This window comes from Pinus tabuliformis, chromosome 5_2 (genome assembly GCF_031772625.1).
Source record: "Pinus tabuliformis cultivar Carrire ecotype Pingquan chromosome 5_2, CPIR1, whole genome shotgun sequence".
Lineage (NCBI taxonomy): Eukaryota > Viridiplantae > Streptophyta > Pinopsida > Pinales > Pinaceae > Pinus > Pinus tabuliformis.
Window position 1 is genome coordinate 764,810,687 of NC_142306.1, and position 22,440 is coordinate 764,833,126.

The 22,440-nt window shown below is 35.3% G+C and overlaps 1 protein-coding gene across 1 annotated transcript in view; it reads right to left on the bottom strand.

The window, feature by feature from the left end:
* The window catches only part of LOC149161535 (uncharacterized), a 29,227-nt gene extending 13,216 nt beyond the window's left edge, over window positions 1-16,011 (bottom strand). The window contains exon 1 of the mRNA XM_089437003.1: window positions 15,586-16,011. Coding sequence (XP_089293129.1) covers window positions 15,586-15,919 — 334 coding nt within the window. The 5' untranslated portion in view covers window positions 15,920-16,011. The remainder of the gene's footprint in view (window positions 1-15,585) is intronic.
* Window positions 16,012-22,440: the final 6,429 nt, after the last annotated feature.

Genomic DNA, 22,440 nt, shown 5'->3' on the forward strand with positions numbered 1-22,440 from the left:
CTAATAAAACCAATGTATTTGAAGGTTGTGATGCTAAATAGCAAGCTTATTTAGAAAAAGTTGTTTCAGAATATGATATGTTATTTCAAGAACCTAAAGGTCTGCCACCAAAAAAGGAAATAGTACATGATATTAATTTGTAGCAAGATGCTCCATTACCTAACATCAGAATGTACAGGTTGTCTACTTTAGAGAATGCAATAATCAAGAAGCAAGTATAGGAGTTGCTCGAGAAAGGGTTCATAAGACCTAGCACATCACCATGTGGGTCTCCTATTGTCTTGGTGGGAAAGAAAGATGGATCATGGAGAATGTGAATTGATTACCGAGCACTGAATAAGATAACGATAAAAAATCGTTATCCCCTTCCTCGCATAGATGATCTATTAGATCAATTGAAAGAAGTTGTTTACTTTTCCAAGTTGGACTTGCATAGTGGCTACCATCACGTTAGAGTTGCAGAGCAAGATGCATGGAAGACTGCTTTCAAAAGGAAGCAGGGATTGTATGAGTGGTTAGTTATGCCTTTTGGCTTAACTAATGCTCCTGCTACTTTCATGAGAGTAATGAATGATGTACTCAGGCCTTTTATTGATGATTTTATCATTGTATATCTAGATGACATTCTTATATTTAGTAAAACATGGGAAGAACATTTGAAGCATGTAAAGCAAACTCTAGATGTTTTGAAAAGGGAAAATCTTTATGTTAATCTATCAAAATGTGAATTTGGCAAAACATCTTTGAATTATTTGGGTCACATTGTAGGGGGTGGTGAATTGAAGATAAATCCCTCTAAGGTTGCAGTCATTGTAAACTGGCCTAAACCCAAATCTGTTACAGAAGTTAGAAGCTTCCTAGGAGCAGCACAATATTGGAGAAAGTTTATTGCTAACTTTTCCTTGATTTCAGTTCCCTTACATGCTTTAATAGGATTGAACAAGGTGTTTTAGTGGGGAGGAAAACAGCAGAAAGCCTTCAACACCTTAAAAGAAAAGATTAGTACAACACCAGTACTAGCACTGCTCGATCTTCAAAGACCATTTGAGATTGAAACCGATGCCAGTGACTATGCCATGGGAGCAGTGTTGATACAACACGGTAAACCCATATGTTATCATTTTGAGACATTTAATTCTGCAGTAGTTAATTATCCCACATATGATAAAGAATTGTATGCATTAGTACAGAGTGTGAAAAAGTGGAAACATTATCTAATGGGCAAAGAGACAATTATACATATTGATCATCAACCACTTCAATATTTACATTCACAAAATAAGTTCCAACAATCTAGACACTATAGGTGGATGGGTTTTCTACAACAGTTTCATCTTGTCATCAGATATAAAAAGGGCATACACAATAAAGTTGCAGATATGTTGTCCAAACCAATCATAAATGCATCTACTATACTTAAGCATAACTCATTATTTCATGAAAGCTACATTGAACAATATGCTCAAGATATAAATTTCAAAGATGTATATGCAACTTTAAGTCATGGCAAACAACTAGAAGAATTGGATTATCATGTTAAGGACCAACTTTTGTATCATTTTGGAAAGTTATGCATTCCTCAAACCGAAAGAGTAAAGATAATTCAAGAAGCACACACTTCTCTAATATCATGTCACTTTGGTGTAAGTAAAACAGTTCCACAGCTGCAAAGATTTTGTTATTGGCCAAAAATGAATGAAACAGTTTCTAGATATGTAAGAGGGTGTACCATGTGTGCTAAAAGCAAGCCCAACAATAGAAAACTAGGCTTGTACACTCCACTACCAGTGCCTTCTCATCTTTGGGAAAGTGTTTTCATGACTGTTGGGGGACTGCCTAAATCTAGAACAGGTCATGACTATTTATATGTTATTGTGGATAGGTTCAACAAAATGTGTATTTTAATACCCTGTAACAAACAGATTACAGCTAAACAAATAGCAAAGTTGTTCTTTCAGCATGTATGGGTTCATTTTGGATTACCCACTTCCATTGTATCTGATCAAGATTCCCGATTTGTTGGGAAGTTTTGGCCGAGTCTGTGGGAATTGATGGACACCAGACTAAAGAAGAGCACAACTTTTCATCCGCAAACGGATGGCCAAACCGAGGTAGTCAACCGGACAGTGACCCAGTTGCTCAGAGGCTATTGCAGCAAGCATCCCAAGATTTGGGATGAACATTTGTGTTATGTGCAACATGCTTACAACCGGGCTAAACATTCTTCTACACATAGATCTCCTTTTGAGACCTGTTTTGGTTTCACACCAAGGTCTCCCTTGGATTTTGTCTCTAGTAAATACATACAGGTTGATGGACACAGTGATGTGGACAAGGCAACTAAGTTCATTGAAGAAGTCCAAGAGATTCACCAGGCAGTACAGGAATAGCTGGAAAAGAGCCAAGCCAAGTACAAGGCAAGGCATGATAAGCATCAGACTGAGCATAGTTTCCAAGTTGGTGATCAAGTCTGGTTGTATATCAACAAAGACAGAATGCAAGGTGAAGGTAAGAATCTGAAGCCAATAAGGTATGGATCTTTCAGGATACTTGAGAAAATTGGTGAGAATGCTTTTTGCCTTGATTTTCCATCTTACATGCACATCTATTCAGTAGTTAATGCAAAAAGCTTGAGACTGTTTGAACCTTCATTGATTGAAGATCCCAAAGAGCAGAGTCAATTGCCTTCTATTAATGATCTGTTGCCTAAATATCTCAATGAATTGCAGGAAGATACAGTTCTAGACAAGAAGGCGAGAACTACGTGCAGAGGTGATGTTGAGTACCTCAGGATTGGACTCAAAGGTTAAAAACCAAGCAGTGCAAGATGGATAGAAATTGGGCAAGCGAGGAATCTATATCCTCACTTGATTGATGCTTAAAATCCAACTTTTGGTGGTCCAAAAGCTTTTTCAGTGGGAAGTCGTGATCCAAAATGGATCCTAGAACACTCTCTAAGTTTTCATGAACTCTTTAAAAATCATGCCAAAGATTCAAAATCTTATAAAGATCAAGCTATTGGAAGGAATCCTCAGACAGTTACAATGGCGATGAGCATGGATCAACGAGGGCTGTCGATCTAGTGTGCAGAGCGGCGGACCATGGTGACACACGCTGACACCAACCAGCAAATGCAGGGATAATTTTAAGCGATGGAGGTAGTTTCCGATATGTGATTAGTAACAAGTCATTAATCGCATATCGCAAGGCAAACATCTCAATGAAGAGAATCCCCAAGCACCCAGATCTGAAATAATTATAAAACGCGGAAAATATTGTTTCGATTCCGTCGAAGCGGGATTCCACAAAACTGGCAGGATATTGGACGGGCTTCGAGCAGTAAGTGGTTTCAACCGAGTTCCGCCCGATGCCATATAACAATTTCCATGCGTCTCGGGGAAGAGAGAGAGAACCGCTCACATTGGATGGGTAAACATCATGCTACTTAGCCGCCCGATATGAACGATGACCGTAGAATCTGGCGCCTCTAGCTCAATGATAGAGACATGTTCCAATGGATGACCGGATTTGACAAGGTTATGAAGCGAGGTCACATAGGATTTGAAGTCCAACATGGACGATGTGTTGGCTGAAGGTTGTGTTTCACAGGCATTCTTGGAGTTAATGGAAAAAACGGTTGTTTCAAATATGTCCAAGAGAACTGACACTCATCCGTTATGAAATAGGTGGCCACCTCCCTATGAGGCGTTATATAGTGACTGATTACGCAGGACAGAGGGATTCAAATGGACAGAGGCAGGGGAACGAGAAAGCTAGGAAGCGGAAATGAACAGTTAGGAAGCAGATTGGCTTTAAAGCCACAAACTGATAGAGAGAAGCAGGGTTAAGAGCAGTAGGCAGTAAGCCGAAAGCAGAGAGAAGAAGCCGAGCTGACCTACAGAAGCGAAGGCAACATCGAGCAAGAGACAAAGAGAGTCAGAGAGTCTGTGTACTCCAGAGAAGGCTTGAGAGGTTCAAGCACACTCCTCTGTAATGCATGTCCTGTATGAGTCTCAAATTGGGCTCATACTACTGTGACCAATAGAGGTCAAGAGTCAGTAAGGAGAGTCTGTGTACTCCAGAGACTTGGGAAATCCAAGTACAGTCTTACTGATTTGTATCTGTTGTGTGAGACTCAAATTGAGTTCACTGTTGTAAAAACTCTGCTTTGAAAACATAATGAGAGGCCACAACTGAGAGCTGGACCAAGAGACGTAGCCCAGGAGTATTGGGTGAACTCCTTATTAAACTTGATGTGCTTATATGTGTTGCCTATTATTTTTTCTTTAACTGCTTCATTGCCTGTGTATTTCGAAATCTTATCGATCCGTTGCATAAAATAACATAGGCACATCCATGCACATGAGTCTGTAATACCTTATTGTTTGTCTTAGATCAAATATCATATTACCATTGTTCACATATTTACTAGATGAAATAAACATAATAAGTCCTCATATGGAATATGAGGTGGTTGATAAAAATGAAGAAACTATGAATGAAAGTTCCTGAGAAGTAATATGTGAAGAAAGTAAGGAGAGATCATGAAAGATGCAACTATTGTCACATAGAAAAGGAAATCATCATTTGATAACTAGAAGAACTAACCATGAAATCTCCATGGAAAAGGTATGAAGACTCCAAGGAAGTCTGGAAAGGAAGATGACCCTTGAAATTTAATATATTTTTGGAGATGTGTCAATATGAATGCGGGATGTTGATACAACAAGCAAATGTCATGATGTAAGACCATCACAAATGTAATTTGATGTTCATTTTATTTTTATTTTTGAACAATATTTGGATGGGCTAATGAAGGGCTACAAAAGGAAGAGTTGTAGATATCATCTACAACTGATACTCATGTGGTGGGATGATAATATCCTGAAGAAAATATGATGTGGAGAAGGTAGATGTTTGTGGGAAAGCCAGATATAGATTAGTAAATCACTTACCGATGAAATAAAGGATGACATGACCGACACGATTCATGAATGAAAGTGATGGATGGTCGATGCCCTACGAAGAAGTCCCAAAAGATGTAGGATCCATAGGAAAGGATAAATTCATGACATCAAAAGAGGGATTCCTACAAGCAGTTGGTTGTCCAATGATCTCCACCTAGAGAGCTGCTGGAAGCAAGTCCCTAGTTAAGGGGAGGTTTGGTCAAGCCCCTGCTTAAGTGGGAGCTTGGGTACATTCCTTTTATAGGAATGGGTCCATTCCTTCATTGGAATGGGTACAACCTCCCTAGTTGAGACGGAGAGGTAGACACATCATTCTTGTCTTCACTTGGGAAGAAAGAATGGAGGATTGGGTAAGCATATGTCATCTGATACTCTTTGAGGATGTGGTAGGGAATCCAAGATAAGAGTAGTCATAGAGGACTGATACTCTTTGAGGACTGGGAATCCAAGATAAGAATAGTCCTAGTGGAACATACTCTGAGAGAAATCAGGTGGGGTATGTTCCGAGAGAGATAATGATGAGGGTGTTTATAAATCATTGGTCTCGCCAGCATTGTGCTCTAATCTTTTGGAGAGATAGAGTTGTTAGTCAAGTTGCTATGTGAAAATGTTGGATGATATGATGCTATACAGATGGGTTACGAATCCAACTCTTCTTATGAGAATTCTGCATATTGAGAATGTCCAAGTACCTTATATGGATTATGAATACCTCCCTAGTTAAGAGGGAGCGTTGAAATATATAACTAGGTTCGGTCTTCATAATGTGATCAAGTGCTCAAGTTTATGCTCAAAAATCAAAGTGTCATAATCTTATCAAACTTAGCTTCCGATCATAGATCTCGTCATTATGAATACAATGGTGTGAACGACACTCAAATCTGAGTTTATATGCAGACATTAGAGCAAGTCAAAGTTCAAGTTTGACTTGTCTGCATGGCAGGATTGGATGATATGGCAACTCTTTTAGTGAATGAGGAGGTGCCAAGTGGCAGGCCGCAATTGGCCCTCGCACATCACAAATCATAGGTGGTTGGGGTTAAAGAATCGGCCCCGACAGGTACCAGGTTGCGATTGCGATATCACAATCGCAAATCACAATCACAAACTAGAGAAGACATTACAGAATTGACCCCCGGTCCCGCTGAGATGTGATATGCGATATCACATGGATCGCATCACAAAATTGTATTGCAGGAATTACCCTGCCCATGCCAATAGAGAATCGTCGATGGAATGTTTGGGTCCCGGATGCGATATAATTATCAGTTTTAATTTATAATGTCGTCGGGTCTACCAAAATCGCTATAGCAATATTGTTGCTACGTACATAAAACGTAAGCCTGTTGGTGCCTGCTGATTGCGATTTCCAAACCCACCAAGAAGTATGGCTCCGGTGGCTGAAATGTGGCAAATTTGGTGGATTTTAGGCCTAATTTGATGGTTAGTGGCCGGAAAAGGGGAATTTGTTGAGCGAATTATGGGAGAACTGGGAGAGGTCATAACTTCTTCAGTTCTTATCCAAATGTGTTGCAAAAGGAGGCTAGATACCCATTTTTGAGCATTCGTAACTCATTAGGAGAGGTTTTAGAGGCATCTGAGCATTGAAAACACACTTTTGTTGTAACTTGAGCATAATAGAGAGGTAAAATCCATTGGAAGCTGGACCAAGGAGACATAGCCTAGGAGGGGTGAACTCATTTATCATGTGCTTGATGTGTGTTGTATTTTGATGTTCTTTGCTATTATATTGTTGTTGTTCAACATATGTTTTATGTTAAATTGTTCATAACATTTACATAAGAAACTCTCATGGGAATCAGTTAATTAAGCAAAAGTATTGAATCCTTAAGCACTTGATAAGCAAATGATAAGCATTTTGGGTTTTATTTTGAAAGGGGAATTAGCATAGAATTATTAAACTGCTCCATTTCATATCAAGTCGGTATTAGAGCAGTGGTTTTTGCTATCTAGATTTGCTTTGTGAAAGAATGATTTAATTGTTTGCAAGTTTATGTCATGCTTACAAGGTTAAAACTTAAAAGAGGAGAAGGGAAGTTGGTTGGAAGCCCTGAAGTTGTGTCAAGTGGAAGAAGAGCAAGGTTGCCAAAGTCTTCTACACCGGTACATCCTCAAGTTGCAAAAGTTGCAGTTGAGTTTTCCAAGACCATGTCTCATGAAGGAGAACCTACAAACATTACTGAAGATGAGAAGACCTTCAGAAAGGCTTTCTTTGATATGTCATAGATGGTGAAGGTCCTCTATCAAGAGAGCAATAATAGATTGCAAGGAGAAATTTCCAAACCTCCCAAAGGAGAAGGTTCTTCAGGACGAGGTAATGGGAATGGAGAAAAGCCTCCACCCTCTCCATCATCTTCTTCATCTTCTACTTCACAAGCATCTTCACACTCTTCCACTAATACAACCCTTACTCATACTCATCATCATTCTGCAAAAGGAACTGGTAAATCACCTTTTCTAAAGCTTGATTTTAAGTTCGAGTTGCCTATGTACAATGGTGAAGTGAATGCAGAAAAAGTTGGATAACTGGATTCGTCAGTTGGAGGTGTATTGTAGAATTTAGAACCTTCAAGAGGATGATATCAAAATCCAGTTGGCTTCATTGAGAATGGAGGGTGCAACACTCATTTGGTGGGAAGAAATGACTCAAGACTAGATCAAAAAACATGATAAGATCTCTATTACTTGGTCTAATTTCATTGTTGCTATAAAAACACAATTCTACCCTTTAGCTCATATGAAAAAAGATATCATGAATTGGAAAAATTTCAGACAGTTAAAAGGTCAAAATGTGAAAGAGTATGCTCTGGAGTTTAGGAGAAGAGCTCTTATGATAGGAGTAGACTTAAGTCAAAAGATACTTTGTTGAAATACATAGGAGTTTTGCATAACTATCTTCGACAAACCATTCTTATGTTTAATCTCATGAATCTTGATGAGGTCCGTGTTCAAGCTACACAACTCAAAGCAAGAAGGAAAAACACCCTAGAAGAAGGTAGTAAAAATCCGTTTGAGGGTAAAGAGAAAGGAAAGGGTTTCAAGAGGAAGAAAAGTGCATCCATTAAAAAGGAAGGAGAGAAAGCAATTTGTAAACATTGTTCCAGAGAGGGTCACGATGAAGCTCACTGTTGGAAGCTTCATCCCGAAATAAAACCAAATAAATTCAACAACAAAGGAAAAGAAAAGACAACTACAATCACTCAAGAAGAGGATTTAGGATTTGAATCGGGTGATAAAATGAAAATCACAGCCATGGGGTTCTAAGGAAAGGAATCCATTGCCAGCACTAGTTATTTAGGCTCACAACATGAAACTCTGAATGAGAAGAGGAGAATAGAACTGTTTCACATAAGGGTAATATCGAAACACCACAAGATTGATACGTTGTTGAGATTGGAGTTAAAGGGTAGTGTACTATCAGTTGTATAATTTTCTGAGTTATACAAGTGGTGCATGCAATCAGATAATGGCCTACAAGGATTGTGCAATTCTAATTGGGAATTTCCCTAATTAATGGGGGACTAATTCCCAAGGAAACAATGCAAGGAAATAGGAGCTTGGCAAGAACAAAATTGGCTAAGTATTGGCCAGAGTCAATTTGTGAGGCAGTGAGATAGATTATACTTGTGCAAAGATTGTTCAGGCTTGAACAAGCATTATATTTCTTCTCTATTTACTGACTAATGAAATACAGATAAGAAGGGGTTTTGAGCAATTGATTTCCCCTTCGATAAATCTCTGAGCATATGTTATTGAATCTTGTCTCATGTTTATGTTGTGGTTTCTCGATCGATTAATTGTTTCTGCTGATGAGTAGAGTAGATTCAAGTCTTTTGTTTTAACATATTACATAAGCAGTTTGAATCTACAAGGAATTTCTACATGGTATCAGAGTAGGAATCGTAATAGAAGACAAGAGAATTCGAATTTTGTGTAGGAGGTTTGAATTACAAGATCAGCGTTGCAGGTTTTCTCCAGGATTGAGAAGATGACATCCATCGGACTCAGGCTCGAGTATGATTTGCAAGGAACCATAAATTTTGTGGCATGGAAGATATGTATGGAGGAAATATTAGATGATAATGGGCCACTAGATTACATCAGGAGAGATGTAGTTAAAACCCTAGCAACTAATGTCCAGGATCTCACTGAGTTGAAGAAGGATGTAGCTAAAGTGAGGAGGATCATATTAGAGGGAGTTTGAGATCATATTGTCTTGAATCTCCACAAGAAATAAACTGCATTCGCAATGTGGAAAACACTGACTGACTTGTTTGAGAATGAAAATGATCACAGGAATTTGGCATTGAAGGACAAGCTTCGTAGCATCAAAATGCAGAAGGTTGAATCAATTCCACAATACCTGAGAAAATTCACAGTGTCATGATGAATTTGGTGAGGTTGGTATTATTGTTCCATAAGAAGATATGGTAGCTCTAGCTCTGTTGGGTCTTCCCAAGAGCTAGCACAATTATTAGGATTCCATGAATGGTAGAGACAAACTACCAATATGGGAGTGGTTATGGTCCAATCTTGTGCAGGAAGAGATTAGGCGAAGCAACAAAGATGGAACTTCATCCAAGGTTGAGGATGAGGAGAATTATGCCTTGGATGGAAAGGAAAAGAAAGGGAAAAGGAAGAAATCCCAATCCAAAGGAGATTTTGGTTAGGCAGGCAATAATAAAGACTTGTCGAAGATTAAATGTTTTTACTGTCATGAGTTGGGACACTATACCACAAAGTTTCCGCACAAGAAGGCCGACAAGAATCCCTCAGGAGGAGCACCAAGTGAAGCTCTACCTTCACAATTCGAGTTGTATTTCACACTCATTGCATGCATGGTTACATCGATGATGGGTAGTGTGTGGTATCTAGATAGTGGAGCCTCATTCCATATGACGGGAAAAAAATAATTTTTCAGTGACTTGGAGGAGAAGGACCTCCATATACACATCAAAATGGGAGATGATGGAAGGTATAGTGCAACCGGTATTAGTACAATTATTTTTCAGAGGGAGTTTAGTTCTCCTCTCACATTAAAAGATGTCAAGTATGTTCTAGTCTGAAGAATAATTTAGTTTTATTTGCTATGTTGGAAGACCATGGCTATGATGTGATATTTAGCAAAGGAAAGGCCTTCCTTAAACATATCACCATGAAACAAGTGAAGTGGATCGGGGTTCTAGTGAAGAACCTCTACAAGTTGGATTTATAAGACTATGCTTCTTTGAGTACAAAAGAAGAGAAGGTGAAGAGCCGAGACATCGGTGAATTATGGCATAGGAGACTTGGCCATTTGCACCATGGAGCTTTGAACATCATGCAATAAACTTCTACAATACTTCCTAAGGGTTCACTAGAGCAGCGAGATAAATACAAAGGGTGTACATTGGGGAAGTACACCAAATCCACCTTTCATTATAAGGACATTAGAGCGCAAGAAGTCCTTGAAAGAGTTCACTTAGATGTGTGTGGACCTTTCTTGACAACCTCCATGGCCAAGCACAGGTACTATGTTATATTTGTAGATGACTTCTCACGTAAGTGTTGGATTTTATTCATGCAGAAGAAAGACCAAACATTCTCCAAATTTTTTGAATTTAAAGCACTTGTTCAGAAAGACACTAGCAAGAAAGTGAAGGTTCTCAGGAGCAATAACAGTGGTGAATATGTGTTGAATGAGTTCAAGATCTTATGTGCAATAGAAGGCATTCGATGAGAGTTAATACCACCCCATAACCCACAGTAGAATGGGGTGGTTGAGATGAAGAACAAAAGTATTGTGGGAGTTGCATAAGCGATGTTGCATGATCAGGGCCTACCATTGCATTTATGGGCTAAAGCATGCAACACAACTGTATGCAGAACAAGAGTCCTCATCGAATTCTCAGGATGAGTACACCAGAAGAAGCTTTTTTAGTGGAGAAACTAGATGTGTTACACTTCAATATCTTTGGTTCATCAGTTTATGTCATGTCTCCAAGGATGCCAGGAAAACGCTAGAATTGAAAACTAAGTTGGGCATATATGTGGGGTACATTGATACACCTCACAACTATCGGGTGTACCTACCATCTCACAAGATAACATTTGTTCATAAAGATGTGAAGTTCAATTAAGAGAAGGCTATGAGATGTTCCCTTGAGAGGGAGCTTCAGTTGCATGTAGATGAGGAACATTTGGCTCCAAAGAAAGAACCTCAAGATGTTGTGGAGCAGCCACAAGTAGAGGAGCAGAGAGTGGAAGCACCCACTGATGTAGATACATCTAGAGATGGAAGGAAGTGCACCAGGGAAGCTAACAGATTATTACATGATGCTAGAGAGAATGTGGGAGCACCCATATCACAACGCAGGCAGAGCAGGTCTCCAGATCAATACATTAGGTACATGGCTATGATGAGTGAGCTAGTTGAGACAAAACCATCCTCATTCGAGGAAGCAGTGCAAAATCCAGTATGGGTTGATGCCATGGTAGAGGAATATGATTCCATAGTAGAAAATAATGTTTGTGAAGCTCTCCCAAGACGAGATAAAAAGTCAGTGGTACGTTCGAGGTGGATATACAAATTGAAGTAAGAAACAGACGTAAGCATCGAGAAACACAAGGCCATATTTGTGGCCAAGGGGTTCTCTTAGGTGGAGACCTTTGCTCCAGTAGCAAGGTACTTTTCTATCAAATCGATTCTAACATTTGCAACATAGATGGGATGGAAGATCCATTAGATGGATGTGAGGACAAAATTCCTCAATGGAGTGATTGAGGAGGAGGTGTACATTGAACAACATGAAGGATTTGATACCTTCAACAAAGAGTCGCATTTGTGGAGACTCAAGCGAGCATTGTATGGATTGAAACAAGCACCCCGTGCTTGGTACACCAGGATCGACAACTATTTCACCAGGTTGGGCTTCACCAAAAGTGAAGTAGATGCACACATTTACCATATTGTTGTTGAAGGTAAATGTTTTATTATAGCATTATATGTCAATGATTTGATTCTAACTGGTGATGAGAATTTGTTAAAATCTTACAAAGAGGATATTGCAAGAGAATTCAAGATGAAGGACATGGGACTCATACATTATTTCCTCTATCGTTTGTCTCTCGGGGCAAGTATGCCAACAAGATACTTAGGAAATTCCGCATGGAGAGTAGAAAACCCATGGACACTCCTCTAGCAGGCAGTTGGAGGAAAGAGGATGCCACTTCAGGTGAGGAGGTGGAGGCCACTATTTACAGGCAGCTTTTGGGTTCACTTATATAGTTGGTGAACACACTACTAAACATGTGTTATGCATTTAACCAACTTAGTCAAGCAATGGTTAAGCCAACCAAACTATATTGGAAGGCAACCAAAGTTGTGTTGAGATAACTCATAGGCACTACTCAATCTGGTCTTTGGTACAAATGGACAGAGGGAGTGAAGCTTCAAGGCTTCACAAATGCAGAATGGGCAAGTAGTCTATCAGATCGGAAGAGCACTTCAGGAGGAGTCTTCAATATTGTGTCAACAACAATTTCCTGGTACAATAGGAAGCAGAGGTCAGTTGCACTCAGTTCAACAGAAGCATAGTACATGGTTGCTAGTCAAGCAACTTGTGAAGCTATCTGAATGAGGAAGATTTTTGTTGGGTTATTTGGTCAGATGATGGATCCCACTGTGATTTACTATGACAATCAGAGTTGTATCAAACTCTCTGAATATACATTTTTTCATGATCGATCCAATCATATCGACATCCCATATCACCATCTACAAGATTGTGTTCAAAGACAAATCATGTTGTTAGAATACATGCATATAGAGGATATATGAACATAATACAGATATTTTGACAAAAGCATTTCTAAGAGGAAAATTTGAGTTCCATAGAGATGGGATTGGGGTATCTGATAATCTCTTTCTTGTTGAGAGGGAGCATTGAAAATGGCAACAAGAAAATCCTGATTTAATTTTCCCTTGAATTAAATTAGGAGAAAATTGTAATTACACATCATAAGACAACACAAATGAGTTAACTAAGTTAATTTCACCTATTGGCTCAATTAATTTGAGTTGGGGGCCTAACTTGAGTCATGTAGAGTGGTTCCTAAATTTTAGGAGCCTAGATTGAATTTAATTTGAGTTGTAATAATTTAATTCAATTAAACTGAGTTAAAGTCAGTTAAACTAGTTCTGGAGGAACTAGTAGGAGGCTTAGCAATGGGGTGAAACTTCAGTGTTCAACTAGTTCACTGATAAATCAACCATAATTAACTCATGCATGCATGAAATTTGAGTTACCCAGTTGATATTGGAGTTCAAGGGCAATGTACTATCAATTGTATAATTTTCTGAGTTGTACAAGTGTTGCATGCATTCAAAGAAGGGCCTACAGGGATTGTGTAATTTTGATTGGGAATTTCCCTAATTAATAGGGACTAACCCCCAAGGAAACAACGCAAGGAAATAGGAGCTTGGCAGGCAACAAAATTGTATTGATCAGAGTCATCTTGTGAGGCACAGAGATAGATTATACTTGTGCAAGGATTGTTCAGGCTTGAACAAACATTGTATTTCTTCTCTATTTTCTGACTAATGCAATACATATAGGAAGGGGGTTTGAGCAGTTGCTTTCCCCTTAGATAAATCTCTGAGCATATGTGATTGAATCTGGTCTCATGTTTATGTTGTGATTTCTCGATCAATTAATTGTTTCTGCTGATGAGTAGAGTAAATTCAAGTCTTTTGTTTTAGCATATTACATAAACAATTTGAATCTATAAGAAATTTCTACACATACTTCTACTAATCATTTTCAGCATGTTTATGGATGAAGTTACAACACCCCCGTTCTACATTTTTGAGTGGTAGGCTTGGAATTTTAAGTACCACGTAACAATTTTTTTGTTTTTTAAAATTGACTAATTTTTTTAACATTAACCGGTCAAAAAAATTGACTGTAAATTATATTGGTTAGTCACCAATAGGTAAATTTAATTAATGTTCCTAAATTATATTGGTTAGTCACCCATAGGTAAGTTTAATTAGGTTGATTTAAGATAAAGCAATTCTGCCTTTGGATAAGTCATTTTCCATTCCATCTTTACTGAGAAGGTGTCATAATTAACTAAACCATTTTTCTGAGTTTGAATTCTTATATTTTAGATACCCACACTCGAATCCATTTCTATAATTTATTTATGTGGGTAGTTGTGTCAATGTAATAAGACTCAATTATTAACCGATAGAGTAAGGAGAAAGGAAAGTAGGGTACTGATTGAGAAATCAATCCAAAAACTTTTTATTAAAAGGTGCAACTCTGTCATCAAGTAAGTTGATCACTATTGTTTCGCTGTGAATAGAGCAAACAAGAGCTAGTTATTTACCTTACATAGAAAATAGTTTTGATATTATTTTTTAAGGGGCTTTTTCTTAATGGACTTAAGATAGGAATTGAGTTAAAGGAAGGTTAAATTTTGAAGACGCATCTCCCATTTGTTATTAGTTCACTGAATATCCAAATCCATGTTTAATAAAAAAATTGACGAAGGCAAATCTTCTATCCTAAATCGAGCTATGGCAAAGCAAGTCTCCTCTCCTAAACTGAGCTATGGCGTTGTTTCTCCTCTTGATAAAAAGTCATCCTTTGGGGATGGTCTATTATATTTTCAGCCCAAGACAAATCTCTTGAATATTAATAACAAAACTTTTCTGCTATTTAGACTTTTCATTTATGAATCTTGAACTATATTTAATTAACTTTTTATATTTTATTCTCACCTAAATTTCTTAATGTTGTTGCAAGAGTATGTTTATAAATTTTAAAGATTAGAAAACTGTAAGGAATCTCAAACCAGATTGAGATATCTTTCACTTAACCACAAACACATTACATTAAATATGAAAAGCTATTGCCCTAAACTTGGGTATAAAGTTTTTTAAGATCTGAAAACCATGGTGAATTCCAAACAAGATTTGAATGTCTTTCACTTAACCACAAACACATTACATTAAATATGAAAAGCTATTGCCCAAAACTTGTGTATAAAGTTTAAATATGAGACTCTTCAATAACATATAATGAGAAGCATGAAAAAAAATAACAATTATCAAGTTTTGTCTACTAAAATAACATATAATGAGAAGCATAAAAAAATAACCATTATCAAGTTTGGTCTACTCTTTTGTCTACTCAGTTTTGGATAGATAGTAATTATGTGTGTTATTATTAGATGTTAATTCTCTGGTTTAATTTCTTGTCATATTTAAGTCTTATTCAAGGACATGACCCTGATGTAATCACACAGTTCACAAATTAACCAAAGAAATCATCTATCAAATTTTGACTCAATAAACTGAACAAATTTGGCATTCCAGACCTGCTGGATGGTGCTGTCCAGGCGATTTTGGTGTCTGTAGATCCATCTCTAGCTTTTCCAGGTTGTTTTTGGGCCAGATTATAGGTGATTCTAAGTATATTTAACTTGCCAGATTCCTGTGGGGATGTATTTTGTCGCATGTTTCGTGGATTTCCTCCCAGAAACATAAATCCCGCACATACATTCAAGGATTTTTTAAAGAATGAACGATTAAATTAATGCTTAAACACACCTGGTAAACTAGTTTTGGTGGCCCAGAAACCGCTGCCTCTGAACAAACTGCCTCCATAGGTAAGACCCTCTAAACTCTTATGACCGAATCCAGTGACGAAACCAACGGTGGGATTCCTCACAAACCCAGCCTTCTGCCTGAGGTGGTTAATGGAACTATGCTGAGAAACAACTACTGCTATGAGCACAATGAGGCCAATCAACAGAACCACGACCACGACAGCAAGAGCTACCACCGCATAGATGGATCGATTCACAGAGCGCTTCAGCTTCTGAATCTCGCCATGCAAGTGCCAAACTGGGTTATTGAGCATGTTCAGATTAGTAGAAATCATCACTCACTCCTCAAAATTCAGAGCAGAAAAATCCTTTCGGTAACTTAAGGATTGAGATTCTCCCAATCCCACAGAAGGTGCTGAGCTTAATATAGTATTCAACTATTATGGTTGGTTACTATTAATTGCATATTTCTTGATATAAATATTTCAAATTATCTTTTTTCCCCGAGAAAAGTATTGATCTGGAGTGATACTTGAATTAATTTTCCCGAGAAAAGTATTGATTTGGAGTGATACTTGAATTTTTGTTGGGGGTGAGAAAGAAACACTGTGAAGATATAGTAGTCAACTATTATGGTGTGTTCCTATTAGTTGCATATTTCTTGATATAAATATTTCGAATTAATTTGTTTTAAGGAGAAAAGTATTGATTTGGACAGATGAAAAGTATTGATTTGGAGTGAGATGAGTGGATTTTTTTTCAATGGAAGAAATAGTGCTGGGAGTAATTGTTTTTTGAAATGAATGTATTTTTTTCCAACTAAAAAACTATGGAAGAAATAGTGCTGGGAGTAATTGTTTTTTGAAATGAATGTATTTTTTTCCAACTAAAAAACTGTGTTTAGAGTAGTTATCAAGTATATAATTGAGAGTAAACCTCCCTACTTTACCATTAAACCACAGCCACAATATAAATGTATATTCCTTAACAACCAATGATTCTTACCGACTGTTTCACTAATTAACTAACAACCAATAAATTTTACCGTTCAAAAAAAACAAATTCAACTATTTTGGCTCTGGCAAAAAATATTTTGAAACTATTTTGGGTCTGCCGCGTGTTGTGAGCGCCGAAAAGTGTTGGATCCAAGTTCCGTGCATTTGGCCCGTTTGTTTGAAAGGTTACACGTTGTAATCTGTACGGTGACATTGTATATTATTTTGGAGTGGTTTATTGAGACCGAGGAATGGATAGAGGATTAAAGGTGGGCTGTTTGAATTTTGTTTTTAATGATGGAAATAGATTCAGTCTAAAGCATTCAAAATATTGAAGTTTAATAGATATAATTTAAATATAGAAAAATTCTTGTCAAATTTTATCAAATGACGAAAATTTCCATAATTTTCAAAAAAATTTATTAAATAATCAAAATTTCTATAATTTTCAAAGCAAAACAACAGTTCAATTAAACTACTGCTATTATTTTGTGATAAATAATGGTCTTTGCCATGCATGAGCTCAGCCCACATGTACATGTACATGATGCTGTGTATGTAAGGGCTGTAGAATCTCCGTTCTGTAAAATTATATGAACAGTGATGGAAGGCCAATCAAAGTGACCTTTGCAGAGTATTTAAATTAGTAGAAATTATTTCAATATATGAGATGAGGCATTTGACTGCTCGTCTGTTTTGTTTATTATTTATATATTAAAATTCCTGTGCCAGAGGAAGGTACAGTAAGTACATGAATGGTGGGAAGTATATATATTTCGTTTTATATTCATTCAATTGTTTAGACGAATTAATAGAAAATATAGAAAATATTAGAAAAATATGGTAGGGCAAGTATATATATTTCGTTTTATATTCATTCAATTGTTTAGACGAATTAATAGAAAATATAGAAAATATTAGAAAAATACGTTTGGGATGTTAATAATTATACTATATAAAGTAAATTTATATAAATGAGAATATTAGAGGATAAGTACCAGATATTAATTACTTAATAAATTAAATTTTAAATTTATTATAATAAAATAATAGATACATTGTATAAAATTATTAGCATTGTATTTTAATATGGATTATAAGTTTTAAATTTTGTTATAATAAAATGTAAAATAAATGTATTGTATAAAATTATTAATTATTGTATTTTACTCTGAATAATATTAATAAATTAAATTTAAAAGAAAATATTGGTTGGTTGAGTTTAGATTAGATGGTTGGACAGAATAGTTGTTATTTTTTTATGGAAGTTTAACATGTTGATGCTTTTGAATTGAACTTTGTTGTGCTTTTAAGTTATTCTATACAGAGTAACTTTGTTGCACTTTTAAGCCTAGAATAATTTTGTTGCACTTTTAAGTGAGTCTATACTGAGGATTGGCGTAGTAAAACGGGTTTAAGTGAGTCTATACCCAAATTAACTTTGTGCCAAAGTAACATTGTTGGGCCTTTAAGTGAGCCTATAATGAGGATTGGCCTAGTAAAACAAGTCTATAGTGGGGGCTTCTCTCAAATTCTTAAATGTCTAATTAGAATATAAAAATAGAGAATAAAAAGTTAGTTTCTTAAAGAATTTTCTACGATACTTAAAATATATGCACTTCTTTAGTGAGTTATCTTGTTATGTAAGTGTGGAATATATTGTTTTGTTATGTCTCACAAAAGTATTAATATAAAAAAAAACAATCACCTAAAACCAAGTTGTAATAACATAATCATAAATAGTCTAAGTTGTAATTACCTCAAAATTGTTTACTTGTGTCTTATTTAGTGGTTAGACACGAGTCACAAATATTGGCTTCTTTTTGTGTGCATTTACAGTGCAAAAATACCCTCAAAACTTAAGTTACCCCTTAATATCTTTAATTTTAATGTTTCCAACCCCATGAATACCCCAAATTATCATGACAATATTAGTTGCATGTGAAGTAATATCAAACCCTAAGTGATCATTTAAACTTTGATCTAGTCATCTTTAATGACTATAAAGACGCTTGGAATTGTCTACTACACAACTATAAATAAAACATTTCACAAGCCTTCAATCTTAAGTCTGTTTTGGTCCTTATGACTAAAACTCACCCACAAATTGGTTATAGACTTAGAGCTTTGACTTAGACACTGAAGTTGTTTTATGTTCATATAGTTTCATGTTTTACATAACTTTCTAGTCAAAACCCTTTGTTTCAACCTTAGTTATAGCTTCAACTTCAACTTGGTACAATTTCTCCAATTACTTAATGTTGTTGAAAGAACTCTAAAGGATTTTAAATTTTTTTGATCAAAACCCTTTGTTTCAACCTTAGTTATAGCTTCACAACTTCAACTTGGTACAATTTCTCCTGTTACTTAATGTTGTTGAAAGAACTCTAAAAGATTTTAAAATTTGAACATCTCCACCAAAGCACAAAATTATAAATTAATACGGACTTCATTTTATTTGAAAGCACAAAATTATAAATTAATATGGATTTCATTTTATTTGAATTTAGTCCTTAAACCTAGTGTAAATGGACTATCTTACATTTTGATTTTGGAAATGGGCTATCTTACTTTTTTATTTTATGCATATATTATTATAATATTTAAGTGAATATTTTACTTTAACCATTTATCATTTCAAATTGAATATTTGAATATATATTTCATTATAACTTTATTTGAATTATTAAAATTATTTCAATCTCACATAATAATTTTTTTTTATTATACAATGAAACCAAACAAAAATAAAAAAATTTCCATGTTTTCTATTCCTAATTTGCATAAGTAAAGAGAAAAAGTGATTTTATAATTTCAAATAAATGAGAAAAAATCAAATGTACAAACTAAATATGTATAAATAGATTAATGGTAAACAACTCACCATTAAATAAGTTGCACTAAATCGATATCTAGATTTAGGCATGGAATACTTTTGCTTATACTTTTGGAAAAAATTATCATACATTCAAATTTAACTGGTAATACTCCCATTTGCCTCAACACCCCAAGATATACGCATTATTTTTATAATAACCAATAGGGCCATGGTTTATTAATTCACTTATAAAAATTACAAGTAGTTTGTATATCCAATACTATAAAACAATAGACAAGTATTGGAAAATTAAAGCTCACAGGGTAAGGTGTCATGGAAAGAAGTGAGGCTTATCATGAGATTTTCTTTTAATTTTTCTTTTAATTGGAAGAGTGTTGGGGAAAGAAGTGAGGATTATCATAATACTCTCTTCTAATTATCTAATTAGTTGAGATGTTGAGATCAAATCAGTTAACCAAAATAGTATGGTCTCTTAGATGCACAAGTTCTTTGTATTTTTGGTTTTTCCGTAAAGAAGTAGAAGCTCTACTACTTCCTCTAAGTCTAGCTTTAGTTGTATAGATAGTCTTAAAACTCTAGATAATTTATTTTTATATGGTATTTGGAAACACTCCTCTCTCAAACAAGGTGGATACAAGAGTTACATTTTATTGGTAGTGTAATTTATGTAATTATAAACTAAAATTTAGCTTTTGTATAACAAATTTTTTATATTTAATATGAAATCTACAAAATAGATATATATCAACATATCTTTTATATAAATTCATATTGTTTTTAATAAAAATATACAACTTATATTTAAAATTACATATCAAGTAAATATATATCATTAATAACTAATATTAATTAACATAACTATAAAAATTAAACAGCTAGTAAACGCTGATAGACATCAATACACTTACATCATGATACATTACACATTGCTAAAGTTTAAGAAATCATTAAACTTAATTAAATTATATTATTAATAAAAAAATTAATATATAAGTTAAAAAAACAAAAAAACAAAAACAAAAAACAAAAACAAAAAACAAAAAAAAACAAAAACAAAAACAAAAACAAAAACAAAACAAAACAAAAAAAAAACAAACAAAACAAAACAAAAACAAAAAAACAAAAACAAAAACGAACAAACAAACAAAAACAAAAACAAAAAAAGAAAGCAAAACATGTAATAAAGTTTTTAATCATGAAACTTTAACATGTATAATTATGTTTAGGGATACACCACCAGGGATGGTTGCCCAACTGAAGATGAGGATGAGAGGTCGATCTATTTCAACCAACTTCTCCAATCATTACCATCCTCTATCGTTTATCAGGGTAAGGTTCATTTTATAGTTTCTAAATCCCCTTATTTTTCACTTGTTGTTGTTCTTATCGTTAGGGTCAAGGTTAAATGAATCTCTATCTTAGTGGGCCTTTGACACCACTAATGTCTTCCTCCTCCTTGGCCGATTGTCATTCTTAGTTGTATTTGAGAGGTCAAGGGAGGACTCGCCACTAATAATTGGATTTGTAGGGATTGGTCTCCCTATGTGGTCTCATATTTAATTATGCTCCTTTAGTTTTTTCTCTCGTTGAGTGAGGAACTATGCCTCGTGGTGGTCAAAGTTTCCAATGCTGGCATGGACGAGGTCGACCAACTCTATCATGTGATCAACATGGAATTAAATTGTAGGTAGGGGCTTTCTATGCTTAGACTTCGCCATATATTAGGGATGAAATTGAGTTAGCATAAGTGACACTTGAACATGGGTTTCTTTCAGATGTTGAAATGGATGAAGAAACAAGTCCCTCAATCCGAGACACTAGCAACACCGGGGATTGGAATGTTGAATACTATAAAAGATTGAACTTATATTATTGAATTTAAGCTCTCATGGGTAAGGTGTTACTTGAAACAAGTGAAGCCTATCAGGAGACTCTCCTTCAATTAGATGTGATGTAGCCTAAGATCAATGTTGTTGACCACAAGATTTATGTCTTGGCTAAGAGGACTCATGCTTGGAGTTTGTAGAGTAGGGTATTGATGGCCCTATCAACATGATTCTCAGACTAATCTTTGGCATACACAAGTTATTTTGTTTTTTGGTTTTTCCATGCATAAGTAGAAGCTTTATTACTTCTTGTATGTCTACCTCTGGTTGTATAGATAGTTTTAAATCTATAAAAAAAAATTGTGTTGTATTTGGAAAGAGTCTTTATCTAAAACAAGGTGGACATAAGACTTACTATTTTATTATTGGTGTAATTTTCAAAGTTAGAAACAAATAGGTCTAGCATTTGTATAACAATATGAAATCTAGACTAGTATATATATATATATATATATATATATATATATATATATATATATATATATATATATATATATATATATATATATATATTAAAACCATACATTTTAACTTCAGATATATCAAGTGCAAAGAAGGATTAAATAATTTTTCTCTTTAAAAGAGATTTGTATCTCAAGAGATTCAATCCCTTTCGAGACTTGGTAGATAAGGAGTTAAGATGGATCTAGGATGGTTTACTTATTAATTATAATTATAATTTTTAAATTATGTTATTTTATTTTATTTTATTTTTAGTTTTGGTTTTATGTAATTTGGCGAGTCAAAATGTTTCCAAGACATTATATTACATTACATTAAAATATCTCTACCATACTTGGTTGGAGAGCGCCTCTTGATGCAACCAACCATTTAATCTATACCAACTTAGATCCATCTTAACTCTGTATCTACGTTACATTACAAAATCTCTACCATACTAGGCTAGAGAGCGCCTCTTAGTGCAACCAACCATTTAATTTATATTAGCTTAGATCCATCTTAACTTCGGATCTGCATTACATTACAACATCTCTACTATATTGGGTTGGAGAGTGCCTCTTAGCGTTGTTGTTCCCTGGAGACAACCTCTCGCTGCAAGAGGTCAACGCCTAGGACATCTAAAGAAATAGATGAAAATTTTTAAAATAACTGGTTAGATTTGGACTTGAATGAAA